The sequence below is a fragment of the Falco punctatus genome (assembly GCF_963210335.1).
Source record: "Falco punctatus genome assembly, chromosome: Z".
Taxonomy (NCBI): domain Eukaryota; kingdom Metazoa; phylum Chordata; class Aves; order Falconiformes; family Falconidae; genus Falco; species Falco punctatus.
Genome location: NC_137586.1, coordinates 44262054 through 44277790, shown reverse-complemented (window position 1 = coordinate 44277790; position 15737 = coordinate 44262054). Strand labels below are relative to the sequence as shown.

At 42.9% G+C, this 15737-nt stretch overlaps 1 protein-coding gene across 6 annotated transcripts in view; it reads left to right on the top strand.

Annotated features, from left to right (window-relative positions):
- The first annotated feature begins 8923 nt into the window (after window positions 1–8923).
- GOLM1 (golgi membrane protein 1) overlaps window positions 8924–15737 on the top strand; it is a 35336-nt gene continuing 28522 nt past the window's right edge. For 2 of the 6 annotated variants that reach the window (XM_080371112.1, XM_080371110.1), the window contains exons 1-2: window positions 11338–11420; window positions 11918–12239. Coding sequence is in view for 1 of the 6 variants with exons in the window: in XM_080371108.1 (XP_080227234.1) it covers window positions 10860–11420 (561 nt within the window). In the remaining 5 variants the exon portion in view is untranslated. Of the gene's footprint in view, window positions 11421–11917; window positions 12240–15737 lie in introns of all 6 variants that reach the window. The other 4 variants (XM_080371111.1, XM_080371109.1, XM_080371113.1 and 1 more) reach the window with 4 other exon arrangements.

The following is a 15737-nucleotide window of genomic DNA, read 5'->3' as shown; positions in this document are numbered from 1 at the left end:
TCCTTTTTTATCATTATGTTTTAAGAGTAACATGCGGTGGTGGTATGATGAGAGCAGTTTTCCTCTGTTACGTAGTGGAGTAACTATTTGCCTTGTACAGATTTGCTATGATATCTAACAAATTACAATATGTAACAATTTAGTCTATCATTTAATAGGTTTCCACCAGTTGTTAGTTTGTGTGATTTTTTTAGGTAATGCTTGACAGCGACAGTATTCTCCTGCATTCATGCACCCACTTAGAAATCTCAGTGGGGATTTCACTGGCTTTTCCCTAGCTCTCAGAGACAGGCACTTGGTGACTCAAGCTGTGAGCATGAACAGGGCAGCAAAGTTCAAAAACTCTTACAAGATAATATCCTTTTTTGGTTGCTTTCCCAGTGTACCAGTAAATATTCCTGTCTTTTTAGTTTTAGTTTGTTAATATACTTGTTTTGTTTTGTATGACATTGTAGCTTAACATTTCTGTTATGTTATATGCATGGTGCACATAAACACTGGACAGCTACTGAACTCACCAGCCAAAAAGCCTCAGAGCAACTAATGAACCAGCACATGTATGGAAACTTGAAAATATAAAGACTGCTTTCCCAAGGTCACACAGGCAAAGTAGCACATCTGGAAATAATACTCAAGAGCTATTGTCTTCAGCCTCTTCTATTATGCCTTGTAAATCATGCACTGCCCCAAAGCAAATATAAATTATCCTTCTCTTGATTGAAAAAGTCCCTGTGTGTTGCCAGAGTAGCATGAAAGGGCTACATGTAAATGATTGTCACAACTGACAGTTATTAATTCCATGTAATGCAAGTGCAAGGCCCTGCTTGTGGTTTCTTGAGGGACTGCAGAGAACAGAGTAAAAGACTGTCAGTGCTTTGCGGGGAAAAAAATGAAAACAGAAAAAATGCTAGAGCCTGAAGCATGGCAAGAGTTGGAGATGTGGAAGAAACCACAGCAGATACACTGAGATTCCCAAAAGGACAGCTGCTAGGCTTTTCCAATTGCTTCATGGGGTTGCCTTCTGTACAGAGAAGGGAGGTGATTAAATTTGAATGGAGACACCTCAAGACAGCCTGGATCCTCTTTCCCACCTGGAATGACAATCACCCAGAAAGCACACATAGGAAAGTATTACAAGTATAGCTAGGAAATCCGTATTTTCTTTAATGTTTGGGGTTGGTTTTTTTGGTATTTCTTTCCTGCTAAGGTTGTTTTATTATAAGGGAAGATTTTCTAAAGTTCCTTCTTTGTGAGATGGAAGAGTAATATTAGCAGGGTGAGTGGCACAGGTCATGCCCAACAGTAGTACTGCAGACTTGGAGCACTGCTGAGCAGCCATTGCAAAAAGTGAGAAAATGTTTGCTCTTTCCCTATGTCCCAGAGTGTTCTGGGGCAGGCATAAGTGTGTTTGCAGCAACAGCTTGTAAAAATGGTTCTCAGGTCTGTAATTGCTTGTACTTGCAGCTGATGTCAGGCTCTTAAAAATCACATTCATACAATCAGAGAAGAAAAAATATCAGTGCAATTAGTCCCCACTTACTGATCCTCAGGCACCAAGAGAGACAGTCTGTGCTGAGCTATGCTCCAGTGGGCTGTCATATTCCTGCTTTGAGTATATAATTTCAAATGCATTATTTTTAGAGCCTTCAAGTCTATAAAGGTCGATGGATATTGGACAAGGGCCAGCTCTGACTGCACTCCTAAAAGTGCTGTCCACAAAGAGCTATTTAGGGTAGTGCAGTGGATAATGTGCAGATCTAATAAGCTCCTGGGCTGTGTTGGGACAGCTGTGATTTTCTGTGCTGCAGAGCAGCTAGCTCATGGAAAGTGCTTATGTGCAGTTTATTGTCAGACCTAAGGCAGTCCCTGGCTGTGCAAAGAGTATGAATTGACTTCAGGAGTTAGCCTTAGCATGCCATAAGCAGGCAAAAGGTAGAAGGGCCCCTACACATAGTTGCATTTCAACTGTTGCACAGCTTCCTCTTCATCACTGCTGCTCCAAATAGTCTTTTGTTGGCAGTTTCCTATACAAACTCAATGATAGAATTAGCCCTGATAGCGCTATACTTTCCACCACTGCCACTGTCTGTATCAATAGTCCACATGAAATAATCCAACCTTCTAGGGGAAAGATGGAACGTAATAGTAAACAATATCTCTTCCCAATGGGAACTGTAGTCACTGGTGAAGAGGACAGGCACAGATATGCCTTAATTTCTGTCCTGTCAAGGAAGGTGGTAAAAAGCAGGAGCAACAAATTATCTTTCCAGCTTCCACTACTGTGATCGTTGTTCAGAAAGCAACAAAGCAATCCACACAGAGCATTATTTAAAGTGGAGGCTCTGATGGGATCTTGTCAAGGAAGATAAATATTTCCGCAACAGCTCTACCAGCTGCCACTGCAGTATCAAGGGGAGAGACAGAGATGAGACCCAGAAGTGCATGAGGACCAAAAAGAACTTGGAGACGGCCAATTTACAGCAACTTACCCCTAAGTATAGAAACAAAACCTGATGTTTTTACCTACCTTTAAAAGCAAAGGATCCAAAATTTTATCTCACGGTTCTGGTGCAAAACGTCAGTCACTTAGAGGCATGGATCACCTGACAAGCAAAGCAGCATTGCCAGCCTTTGTGCAGAGCTTCAGAGACGTTGTGAACTCTTCAAAATCTAGCATCTTCTTTCTTGTCAATATCTCAACTCTTAAGCCAGGAAGCTCTAGAAACAAGAATTATTCTTACAGTGGTGATGGCATAGGATTCAAGTGCTGGCAAGAGGTTTTGGGTTGGTTTTTTTGCCACCTGGTAGTGATAACCCATGCAGATGTAAGCTTTTGTGCTTCACCCAGAAACTCCCAAAGGCCTAATGCACTCCCAAAAGGCCTAATACACTCTCCCTTACACACACACTCAGTTTTGGAAAGCCTTGTTTTACCTAAACGTTACGCTGTTTTGATGTCTGGGGAGTCCGTGACTATAGAAGACTGATGCAGTCCCTGTAGCTGTGTAAATCAGGATCACCAGAAATATAGCATACTATGGTATTTGATTAGGAGTTCTGTATCTATTTGTCTGTGGGACAGGACAGATTTTTATGTTTGCCTAGAACAGCCTAGAGGCCAAATCACTGTTGCTTTGGTGAACAGATGGTATTTGCATAAAGTAGTGGATGAAAATCCTGAAAAGGGTTCTTCCACTGCACACCGTTCACTTCTACAATGTTTATGCAGAAGCTATCAGGCCGAAGAGTTTAGTAAGCACCAAAGACTTCTTGACTTTAGATTGAGAATCAGGTTTGACAATGCAGCAACCAGTTGATTGAAGACTACTGTGAATCATATTGCTGATTTTTGCGAAAATCCTAATTTTGTCTCATCTGTTTGTTTGAAGGAACATAAAGGATGTGTTCTGCTAACAGGAGCAAACTGACCACAGAGGTTGTTTTTCATGGGTGTTTTTTGATGTAGAAAAGTTTGACCCATTGTTCATAATTTATGTAGTATTTTTGCAGGTCAGCCTGTTGAGCTCACATGTATAAACACATGCATGAGTTTTCATGGTTTCAAGAAATGTAGTATAACTGAGAAAATTCAAGATACCCATACTATGTGGTTTCTACCATCTGGTGGCTATCTCCATACACTGCATTTTTATTTGCTAATTATTTCTGTCCCTTTAAAGGATTCTGTTTTTAAAATGTATCTGTTGTGCAGTATCAGTTCTTGCAGGTTTGCAGGTGAACAGTGTCACAGAGGCTGTGTCTAATCTGAACCTTCAGACTCTGCTGTGGTACCCATATTTTTGCTGCACAAAATCTGGAAATGCTGTTGATGTGACACATTCCAAAGGTGATGTGTTCTTATTCCTGCTATGTTGGGAGTGTAGAAACACCGTTTGTTTAATTTCAGCAGTATTCTGTACATACCATCTTCGAACTACTGATGGCAAAAGGAGGTTTGACTGCTGTAGCCAGTGCGTTAATGTTGGCAGCAGTCTCAGCCCACTTGTGGATAATTAGCTAGCAGCCCTAATGGAAACGCATTGTTTTGTCTCAGTGCTAAATCACTTGTAAGGCTTTCATTCTTTATTAGCTCCCTGTTGTGACCCATGAGATGGCAAATCAAGTTCACACACAGGTACTTGTCCCTCACAGGCATTAGTTCCAGAAAACACAGTATTGCCTTCACAGAAATAAATACCACTCTATGAAACTTGTACCCTGGAGAAAGCTTTTCATAACCTTTATCCTGGTTTATGTATTTACATTTTTATATATATAAATACATATATATATTTATAGCCACATACTGTCACTAATAAATTGAGCCTCTCAGTGTCCTTGTTAGGTGGAAAAAAGCATTCTTATTCTGACATATTGAAGAATGCAGAAGATTGACTTATGCTTTAACTATGCACAGCAGAGGTCAGGCTAGAGCCTGCGCTTTCTGAATTTCAGTCAAATATGCCTAAATTTTGCAAATGACAGCCCATGGTCTCAGGAAAACAGGTTTAGCCTGTGACCTGCGCATGTGACTGTGCAAATCTGCATCCTTTATTGCATATGCAATTGGTAGCACAGAAATCTGTCCATCAGTATAACATCCATAGAAAAGAACGCGTTGCATTCCTTTTACTGGCTTACACATACGGAAACTAAAAGGGTTGATAATAAGGGACTCAGTCTTTTATATTGTTTTAGAAAAGAATTACTTAATTCTGGCTACTTGATGGTGAACCATCAAGAGTGAATACAGCCATTGCCTGCAGGTATTACTTTTCTAGAGAAAATGGCAGCAATCAATACTGAAGAGTAACATTAACCAATGAACCTTCTGAAGCAACCTTCAGAGATATCCTGAATGAAGAACGTATTTCCCAGTGCAGGACAAGGGAGCTGTCAACATACCAAAGACACAGAACTAAGGTGAACAGAAAGAAGTCACACAATGAAGCTGACAGTTAATCTGGTAAGGATCCTGGACAGATATCCAGATGTCCAAGCCAACATGTCTTTGCTAAGGTGGCATTTTACTGCCTTTTCAGATGATAAGTAGATGTTGATTTTGTTCTGGCAAGACCAGCCCACCTAACTGTAATTCTTAGTTAGCCTGGAAGCTGTATGTTTTCATATCAGAGCATACTGGACATTTTCTCCAAACAAGGCTGTGCAATTAAGGAACAGAGTTGATACTTTGAGGCAATCTCTGCAGAGAGAGCTGAAGAAGCCAGAATGATGCTGCCATTTACAGACACTATGCCCAGGGCCAGCATCCAGGGTTACTCAGAGAGAGCATACAAAAGCTGGGAAAGGCAAAGAACATTTAATTGATCTGTGATAAGATGTCCGTACTTAAATAATGCAAGACTGCAGCCAGATTTCAGCTGATAGTTCTTCTGAGATCTGTTGTAGAGGAAAATGTACTGTTCCTTGTGTCCTAGGTATTGCTTTTGTTTGTGAATGCCTTGTTTCAATCTAACATGACAAAGTGATTACCTAAATAGGTGAGTTGGAATACAGATGAAGCTCTCAGAAGCATTTCTTTTAAAATGGAAGTAGAAAATACCACCTAATACTAACACCTGTAAAAGGAATTAGTATTGTTATATGTGGACAGCCTACAGGCTTTTTAAATAAGAGATCAGCCCCTCAATGTGCATGTAAATCAGGATGCACTTAGAAAAAATATATGCACACCTATTGTGCAGACGGAAAGACATGGTTCATACTACTTTTTTGTCTGCTACTGAGAAATGTGTTGCAAATGTGGTCTTTCATATCCTGCAATGTGCTCAGCACCTCTGAAGCACATAATGTGGATTTAAGATGCCCTCCCTTGAGAGCAGGAGACAGGAGGCAGGGGAGATGATCAATCTCCCAGCAGCTGCCTTCAGCACCCCATCCCTCTCTAGTTTTGGTGTATAGCCCTGACTTAATTAAAATATTTTTTGTTAATTCTTGTTGGTAATCGGTAATTTTATAAATCTTTTGAATGCTTAGATTACAAAACTTCATTTCTTCAGGTTAGATCAGATGTTCAAGAGAATCTCACTTTCAAAGGTAGAATCCTCAAACTCTATGACATTGCATGGATGAGACTTGTCAAGAGTAGAGAAAGATGTCTGGCAATTTAAGTTAGTGGTATATGGAAAAAAAGGAAGGTGTTAAACCTTTCATTTCATTGGATGCTGTGGGGAGTTAGACCCCTGTTGCTTGGGATCCTTAGGACTAATAGTATAGTCTGTCTTACTTACTGTCATCAATACATGACTAACGCTTTTCTTGAGTAGTTTGAAGTTTTATGGCTCTGCTGGATGATAATGGTTTTCTGATAGTACTTTATCTATGGGTGTCCAGAGGGTTATATCATAACTGGTTTGGCACTCTTGTTCTACCAGAAAGTTTTCAGTAGCTTTCAGTAAGCAGAGTGATCATTTTGATTTTTCTTGTTTGATTACTCTTTTTAGTGAAAGGGTAATAAGAGTCGGATTGGTTTAGCTTATCATTTAGCAGAAAAAGCATGTTAGGAAATAACAAATTGTTCAAGGTAATCTATTGCTTTGCAAAATTTTGAGAGTCGCTCCTTCTTTGTCATGTGATAGGAAAGCTAAAAAACGTAGAAAAAAGGATCTAACAGAAAAGAGTCTGAGATGTAAGACTGATAAGGAAGTCTGAAAAAGTTAGACCTACTTCAGTTGCAATTAGATGGTAGTAAACTTTTAGGTAAGACATATATGCATGCAGTTTGTTTTGTTGACATAAAATCCCTCTCTCTCAGTTTGCTTTGGAGAGGAAGAAGTGACAACAAGTCTGCCAGCATCAAAAGTGCAGTCAACATATTTAACACTGTGAAGCACCAGTTTTTATGCTTGGTCTTTTAGGATTATTTTTTTCCCCTGTTGATCCTGAGAAGATGTTCTTACTAGAAAAGACACAAGATAAAAACTTGGACTTTAACAAGTGAGTGACCACACTTTTTTGTCTTTGAAAGGGACAGGATTTTACTGAAGGAAAAGTTAGCCCAGCTAACATATTTTCAGTCAAATTTCAGCATGGGTGTAGGGTCTAAAGATGAGGATCTGCTTCAACACAGATGCTCTTACATTTGCTTCTTCTGTAACGTAATTCTTTTTCTTTGACTTGGTTTGTTGTTTTTTTTAGGGGTGGAGAGATGAGGAAAGGGGCAGGAGGAAGCCTATGCATAAGATGTATTCAACTTGGAAAGTCAGAACTACTGTTCTGACTGGAGAGTCTATTGTTATGGTGCTACTCTGAGTGATCTAAAAGGTGAATTAACAATAATGCCCTAAATCTTTCTTCATCTAGGCCAGAAGCTGGAGTTACACTTACAATTCTTCAGCATTTAGAAATCACTGTAAGTCTCTGTCTTTTCGCATTAGCTCTGGTAGCTGACCTTTTTATATGTATGTATTGTTTTCATAATGAGAAGAAAGAATACAAAGTTTCAACTACTAGTGCTGTGAAAGCTTCTATAAAAAACAATCCTTGTCACAGAATCACAGAATTGTCAGGGCTTCTATGATTCTAAATGAGGGTTCTTCACCCGGTGTGCAATAAGCCCATCAACACACAGCCGATACTTGCTTTTATTTCTAGTTCTGCAGAATCAGGTGCCAGGCATCTAATGCAGGCAGTACAGCCTCGTTCTGATTAATCTTTATGTTTACAGTACCAAAGTACAACTGGTTGGTGCATAACAATTTCTTTTACTGCCCATAATTACACACAATCATGTTTATGCATTTAACTTTGTGTTTAAAATATTTAGGGAGGCATAATTAGCACACTCGTTATTCACAAAGGGGTGTGCATTTTAGTATTAAAATTACCCAAAGTTAGTTAAGCATTCACTGTTACGTGAATGCTGTTCCAAATTCTTGCATGTGTATCTAAGTGAGTAGCCATAAGACAGCAAAGCAGAAATTTACAGCCTATCTTACCTTGGGGCTTTCCATGATGTTCTTCTTCAAGGTTAAATACCTTTCCATGGTTTAAACACTGGCCTACATGATCGCTCACTTTGGAACTCTTAACCCTATTCTTTTTACATCGTTGAGGGGTTTTAACATTAGTTTTGTTCATTCATACAGGTATCAGAAACACCACACAAAGCACAGACACATAACACTGGGCTGGTAATATCTAAAAACTGTAGACTGTACAAGTCAAGCAATTATATGTTAGTCATCCCCTGGAAATGTAGGATGCCCACACTTCAGAATAATCTTTCATATGGATTAATTCTCCTGATTTATTTGTCCAGGAGTTCAAGAAAAAGCAAATGTACTATTTCCATAGCATCAACTGCAAAGTACTTTATACCTCAGATGTTTTCTTTTGATGGAAATTTCAACATCTGTGGAAACTACTGCTTATAACGAAGTCTCTGTGCAGAGAGGCCTCATAACATGGTAAAACTAATGTAATACAGGCACTTACAGAATGCTGTTATCTTTGATGGGATAATTCTCAATGTTATAAAACATTGATGATGTGCACCACCATCAGTTTTAATGTTTCTGACACAGATAAACCAACATTTGTTCCTTTACCATTGACTAATTTGCTGACTTCAATTTTTGCACCAGAATGCATCCTGGTTTCAGTGCTATGCCAGCTATATAAATATATATGTTAATGATCACACATCTACTGTTGCATTTCCAGTTCATCTAATTATAAATAACCATTATTATACTAATTTGGGTGCTTTTAATACCTCTTTCTCAAAGCACATTGCATTTTCTTACTTCATTTAAACAGCAGTTTTGATTTTCAAAAATACCTCTGGAACATATACAAATGATGCAGGTGATCCACCTCCAGCAGCCTTCTGTTAATTGTTTACTTCTAGACCAAGCTCTTTGGGCACAATATTTTGCCAGCAGTACAAATCTGGCTTCCTTCTCAAGGCCAGCTCTCTCCAGGCTTGAAAGTCACATTGTCTTGTGAAGCCTATATAAATAATCCCTTATCAAGTGTATTGCTGTTAGTACTGGTCCCAAGACATCTTGCTGAGATTCTCAACTTTTCTACAGTCTAATGTATGTAGATGTGCATTCCTATTGGCTTCAAAGCAGTGTTAGGACACAGTTCTGAAAGACCACTGTAGGACTGTGAACATACAGCAAATAGGAAACCATGCCGAGTGGTCTGGCTGCTGTATGCCACCCATTTTGTTCTTCTAAACCAAAATAAGCAGTTTTCATTCAAGGATTCTTTGCTTTACTGCGTTTACATTTAAAGACAAAACTTGTGGTTTTGTTAGTTCTCTGTTTAAATACATGGCTATTAGTTTTAAAATAATGATACATTTTCATTAGTGTTGCATGTTCTACTAATTTCTGTGCAAGATTGGTTATAGTTGTCATTTAAAGTATTAATTAATAGGGAAATAAATGTAGGCTATGATGATGAAATAGAGCAGTTGTTGGTTGTTTTTTTTTTTTACATAGGAATCATTGCTCTGCAGCAACTGAGCTTTTCACAACTATCTTTCTGGCCGGTATCAATTACTGGTATTTTCTGAAACAATGGTGATGACTGCTGATAAACATTTTGAAGCAGTTCTGTCACTGCCAATGTGTTTAAGTCTTCTTCAAATCACTGTTTTCAGACTGCATAGTGCTGTATTTTTTTAACTTTAATTTTTTCTCTTTGGATCCATACTGCAGACAGTGCTGGCCTTAATAAAACATTCACTCTGCATATTATAAAGACAGGTTTTATGGTCAATAAGGTTTTGAGACTTGTCAGTCATTTCTGTTATCTAAATGATCCACGCCCCACCAATCTTCTGGACAGAACTGCCTCACCTGAAGACATCCTCATGAGACAGGGAAAACAATGGGGTTATGTCTCCAGAATTTTTAGCTGCCTGTAAGCAAGAAGGGCAAAATCAGTCAATCAGTGGTTCCAGCTGCAGGCAGTCCTCATTTTCTTCTGCTTGCACAGTTATTCCTAATGAGTATTTTTATTGGTGTTTATTTTAAACATCTTCCTGTCTTACTGACAAAAGATGAATGAGCTGTTTTCTGAGTCTCATTGTGATTTTATTGATCTCAACAAACAATTCAGTGCCCCAAACATTTGAAACCTGGTTTTAGTTAAATTACAACTCTAGACTTTGGCTGGGCTAGGCTGCTAATGAAGGATCCACTTTTCCTTAAAAACTGAAAAATAAGGGGAAAAAAGCTCCTACTTGGGAAATCATGTATCTTCCTAACTAGAAGGATGTGATCCAACATGGCTTTGAACTTGTAAGAAAAAATTCTCTTTCTGAGCTAGACAAAGCCATTGCATGTATTATTTAGAAAAAAAAAATTTAAACCCCCTTGTTCTAGCCCATAGGAAAGCTAACATGGAAGTCTTACACTGCTTTTAAACAGTCTTCAAGGACTGGAAGAAAGGCTTATATTCAAAATTATCTTGTGACATGTGGAAGATCAGTTTGGTTAACTTTGAGCTCTTTGTTCATTTAGAAATACTATGTTTTTGTTAAATCACCACATCATTATGGAAATTGATCTCAAAATCGTAACTTCTACCAAAGATTAAGAAATTCTTTTGCATTTTTCATAGCCTGCAACTGCTGTTGCAGCAATTTTTATAGTCTGCTTTCACTCTGATCGTGTATCTTCCACTTGCAAAAGCTAACTCGCAGAAACAGCAGGCAGGTCGCCGCCGTGGGCAGCGTTCAGCTGAGCTGATCGCCGTGGAAGACACGCTGCCTAACGCCGAATTTTTTTTTTTTATTTTTTTTTTTACTTCTGAACGAAGAAAACACCCGCTTCATCCATTTGGCTGTCAAAAATAATGTTCAAACGCCCTTCCAGAGTTTTATGCCGCTGGTTTCTGATTTCGCACACGCAGCTCCCCCCACGCGCCGCTTTCCAGACGCTCCATCGCCTGTGACCGCGACCGGGACCCGGGCCCTGCGCGGGGCCGCGGGTCGGGAGCTCCGCCCCGGCCGCTGGGGCGGGACGCGCGGGCTGAGGGGCGCGCGGCACCCGCTGCTGCCCGGCGGCTTCACCGCGGGCGGGCCCGAGAGCGCGGCGCTGCCGCCGCCAACCCCGCCGCAGCGTCCGGGCGCCCCTCGCCAGCAGGCGCCGGCGGGGCGGGGCGGGACGGGGCCGGGCGGGGCCGGGGGCGGGGCTGGCCGCGAGCGCCCGGTGTCGGGGCGCGCTCGCTGCCCCTGCGGCTGCCAGGCTTCGCCCGCGCCCGCCCTTCCTGCGCTGCCCGCCCTGCCTGCGCTGCCCGCCCTGCCGGCCGCGCCCCTTGCCGCTGCCACCGCTCTGCCTCGCGGCGGGCGCCGGGGGGCTGCGGGAGGCGCGGCACGGGCCGCCGCCTGCGGTCGCCTTCCTGTTCGGCGGGGCGCGGCGCCGGCGGCACGGCGAGGTGAGGTGAGCGGCTGCGGCCCCCCGCCGTTGCCCGCGGGGCTGGGCCGGGGGCTGGCGCGGCCGGGCCTGCCGGGAGTCCCGTCCCCCTGCACCTCGGTCTCTGCGGCGGCTGAGGCGGCCGGCCGGCAGAGGCGGACCGGGCCGGGCCGGGCGAGGGGTGGGCGGCGCGGCGTCAGAGACCCCGGGCCGCGGCCTGCCCCCTTGGCTGGCGCTGCCCCGCCGCGCTCGTCTCGGCCGGCGGCAGCAGCCCGTGGCCGGCGGCGGGAGGCGGGCGGCGCGGGAGGCGCTGGGCTCGGCGGGAGGCGGGCGGCGAGGCCGGCGCACCCGGCCCGGGCTCCTAGTCCCGTCCCCCGGGAACTTCCCCCTTGCCGCGGGTGGATGCCTGCGGAGGCACTGGGGTGGCTCGTCAGGGCTTAGGTTGCATGCATACCTGACACTAACAGCGGTTTATTGTATTAATTATTATTTTTTTTTTAATTCCATCAATCTTCCCTTTTTAGGTCTTCTGCACAGACGTTTCTGCGTGTTGAGCCCACGACAACTCTGAATATTCACAGCAGAGGTAGAAATAATGATGGTTAGAAATCAGAAAGGGTCATAACAAGGCGGGGTGTGAGATGATCTGCAGGCTCCCCTTCCCGGGAAGGATTGGACCAGATGGTCTTTCGAGGCCCCTTTCCAGCCAAGGCTGTGGCCTGAAACTGTTCACCTTCCTACTTCTGAGCCAGCCCTGCTTCAGCAAGTTCCCTGCTTTCCCTCCCCGTGGCCAGACAGAGCTGTGGAGGTCTTCTTGACTTCTGCTGGGGTGGCTGACGCCTTTTTGTAAGTTCATGCCTCAGAGGCCTTCCTGCTTCTGCTTGGAAAAGTGTTTCTTCCCCCACCTCCTCAGAAACTTTGGCTTAACTATTGGGTACACAGTAATAACTGGGTTTATTTCCTGCACTCCAAGAGGTTTACCTTTCTTCGCTTTGTTGTTTTCCCTTGTCAACTTGAAGATGGGAGTAGCTGATCAAGTTTTTAATTAACCTAGCTCTTGGATTGAGTCTTATATCATCTTTTACGTTAACAGCACTTTGCTCCTATAGAGCTATTTGTAATGTTGATTTTTATTTTTTTCTCAGGGGAGGTTTGCATGTTTTACAGCGAAACTATACGTGTTGTGTTACAGGGGTGGGAGGATGGTAGCAGTTTAGTGCAGAAGGGTGAGAGTGCAGTTGCTGAATGTGTTCAGCTGTAAATGCTTCTCTGCTTCCTGTTCTTGTATAAAGTGTAACTTCATAATTTGTGACTCAGTGACATCCTGCAGCGTCTGTGTTTGAATTATCTTTTTTTTTTTTTTTTGGTGTTTGCTACTTTGTACTTTGGGCAACTGGCTCACTTCAGAAGTTTGAAAAGTGTTACTGAATGTTTCAGGAGTTTTTTGTTGGTTTTGTTCTCCTTTCAGCCTGCAGTTTGCGAATTGTTGTGGAAGGTATTTAGAAGGTTTGTGGTCAGCAGGTTTGAGTTCACTGTACAAAGTTTAAATCTCCATTGGAAGAATATTTGTTGACCTCTTTTTGACTTGCAAACTTGAAAAAAACCCACCCCTGAAAAGTGTTGTGGCAGAGGATAAGAAATCTGTGTGCTGTGTTTTGTGACAGTGTATTAGACCCAGTTTCTATCCTGTAGGCAGTCAGTGCACCCCTGAAAGCATGAAGGTTGCTTTTGGCAGTAGCTGGTTCTTGCAATGTGACTGTGAGTGATGGTACTTGTGGGTAACATCCAGCTGTGAGTGAACATCAACAACTGGATTTCTCTTCAAGGATGATCACTACTGTATGTTAACCACATATGAAACAAAAAATGAAAGCTTTTGACTCAATTTTTTCACCTCTCCATTTCCATTTGCCCCCAAACCATCCTGGTTTTTAAATATGTGCTTTTTGATTCACTTTTTTAATAATTACTTTTTAAAAGTTTTAGTTAGTTGTTTTTAATAACACACAGTTTCTGGTACCTTTAAGTCAGATTTAGTAAAGTCTGAGTATAACTGACTTGTCAGCGAAAGAGCTTGACTTGCTTGATGAACTGCTTGTTTGGTTAAGCTGATATATTTTTATTCAAGCAGTCAGGCATAGAAATTTGATGGCAGTAGCTCAAAAACCAGGTAATTCTTCCAGAATCTCACTGACAAACTGGAGAGGAATCTGCAAAAGGTGAGGCTAGCACTGTTGTCTTATCTGCAGGAGTCCCTTGATGGAAGGAAGTTACCCCAGCCTGGGCAGAGCAGTCACCTGTTGGCCAGTCTGATTGGGGTGGCATTGTGTGTCCTCTCAGAGCTGTCTGGTAGCCCTCAGGTCCTTGTTGGATTTTTGCCTCTGGTTATCACCCTGCCTTTCTAAAGGGGTTTTCCTCAGTCTCCGTCCTTACTTGGAGGTGCAGAGCTCTGAGTAAGATGCACCTTCACACATGTTGCACATGTTCTTCACATGCTGCTTCAGCTTAGGATGGCTTTATACCATGTGGTGGCTGGGTGGTGGAGGAGGTAGTTGGTAGGCATGTGAGTGGGCCAGGGTATAAGGCACTCCTTTTGCTTCTGCTGTGGCTGTGCACTGCTTTTATCAAATGCTTCATCTGCTCAGCTTGTTCCTGCTCAGCAGGTCTCACGCAGATACAAAGAGCTGGACCTTGTGAGCAGAGGGACTTGGCTTTCCTTCTGGGAGTCTGAAATGCACAAATTGTTTTGCTCTGGTTTTGCCTCTGTCTTAGTGTTGAGACTTAGTCAGTGCAGCTGTTAATTATCTGTAGTGGAAGACTGCTGGATACCAGCTATCCTACTTCAGCTGAGTACACTAAAAGAAGGAATTGCTCAGACTGATAGTATATTAATAGGGGAAATAAAAATGTGTTCTATGTTAACTTGCTCGAATATCTCAGTCTAAAATATCTTCCTCTCCAGTGAAGCACTGCTTGGTTGGTAAAGCAGAAGGATGAAATGTGCTATTAAGAAGTCAGGAATTTTATGCTCTAGCAAATGTGGAGCATTATGCACATGATACACCACCTCATGTTCACATCTGTCATAAATATTCATGAAACACAGATTCCTTCAAGTTCAGTAAAATCACTTTTTTATCCATAAAATCAGAAACATATTTATTTTCAACTCAAACAGCTGTGACAAAACAGATGTTTCCTGTGAAACAGCATGTAAAAATACATTTCCATGTAAATGTACTTACAGAGCTGATTTGCTTATCGCTTCTCCAAAATGCATATGTGTGTGTGTATCCATGACAGGAAGTTAAAGTTTTTATTTTTAAACTGATGAGAAGGGGAATATCAATATTGCAACTGAGGTAATGTTTTGGATCTGCGCTATTTGGAAGGAAGATCCTTCTGTGTTCTTCATCTCTTTCCTCTTCCTTTTGCCTTTCTTTCTGTTGAGTATAAAAATACGTTCCCAATTCACATGATTTATTTAAGGGCAAAAAACACTGGATTTTCTATAGAGAGAAATGTATTGAAGTCAAACAGGCTTTGGTGAAATCAATGCTTTCTTGCCTGCCTGCTTTTAATAGCTAAAACAACAGAAGAGTTGGTGAGGCTGCTGGGTTTGTGTACTCATGTACTGGGTTTGCATAGCAAGGTTTTGGTAGCAGGGGTCTACAGGGGTGGCTTCTGTGAGAAGCTGCCAGAAACTTCCCCTGTGTCCAATGGAGCCAGTGCCACCCGGCTGCAAGACAGGCCTGCTGCCAGCCGAGGCCAAGCCAGTTGGCGACAGCGGAAGCACCTCTGTGGTAGCTTATTAAGAAGGGAGAAAGACAAGGGGGAAAAAAGCAACATGCAACAGCAGAAGAGAGGAGTGAGACTGTGAGAGCAAGAACTCTGCAGACACCAAGGTCAGTGAAGTAGGAGGGGGAGGAGTGCTCCAGGTGCTGGAGCAGAGACTTACCTGCAGCGTGAGGTGAAGCCCACGGTGAGGCAGGCTGTGCCCCTGCAGCCCATGGAGGTCCATGGTGGAGCAGATATCCACCTGAAGCTTCTGGAGGACCCTGTGTTGGAGCAGGTGGATGCCCAAAGGAGGCTGTGACCCATGGGAAGCCTGTGCTGAAGGAGGTTTGCTGGCAGGACCTGTGGACCCATGGAGAGAAGAGCCCAGGCTGGAGCAGATTTGCTGGAAGGACTTGTGATCCTGTGAGGGACCCATGCTGGAGCAGTCTGTGCCTGAAGGACTGCACCCCGTGGAAGGACTCACACTGGAGCAGTGTGTGTGGGAAGGACTCACGTTGGGGAAGTTCATGGAGAGCTGTGTCCCGTGGGAGGGACCCTGTGCTGGAG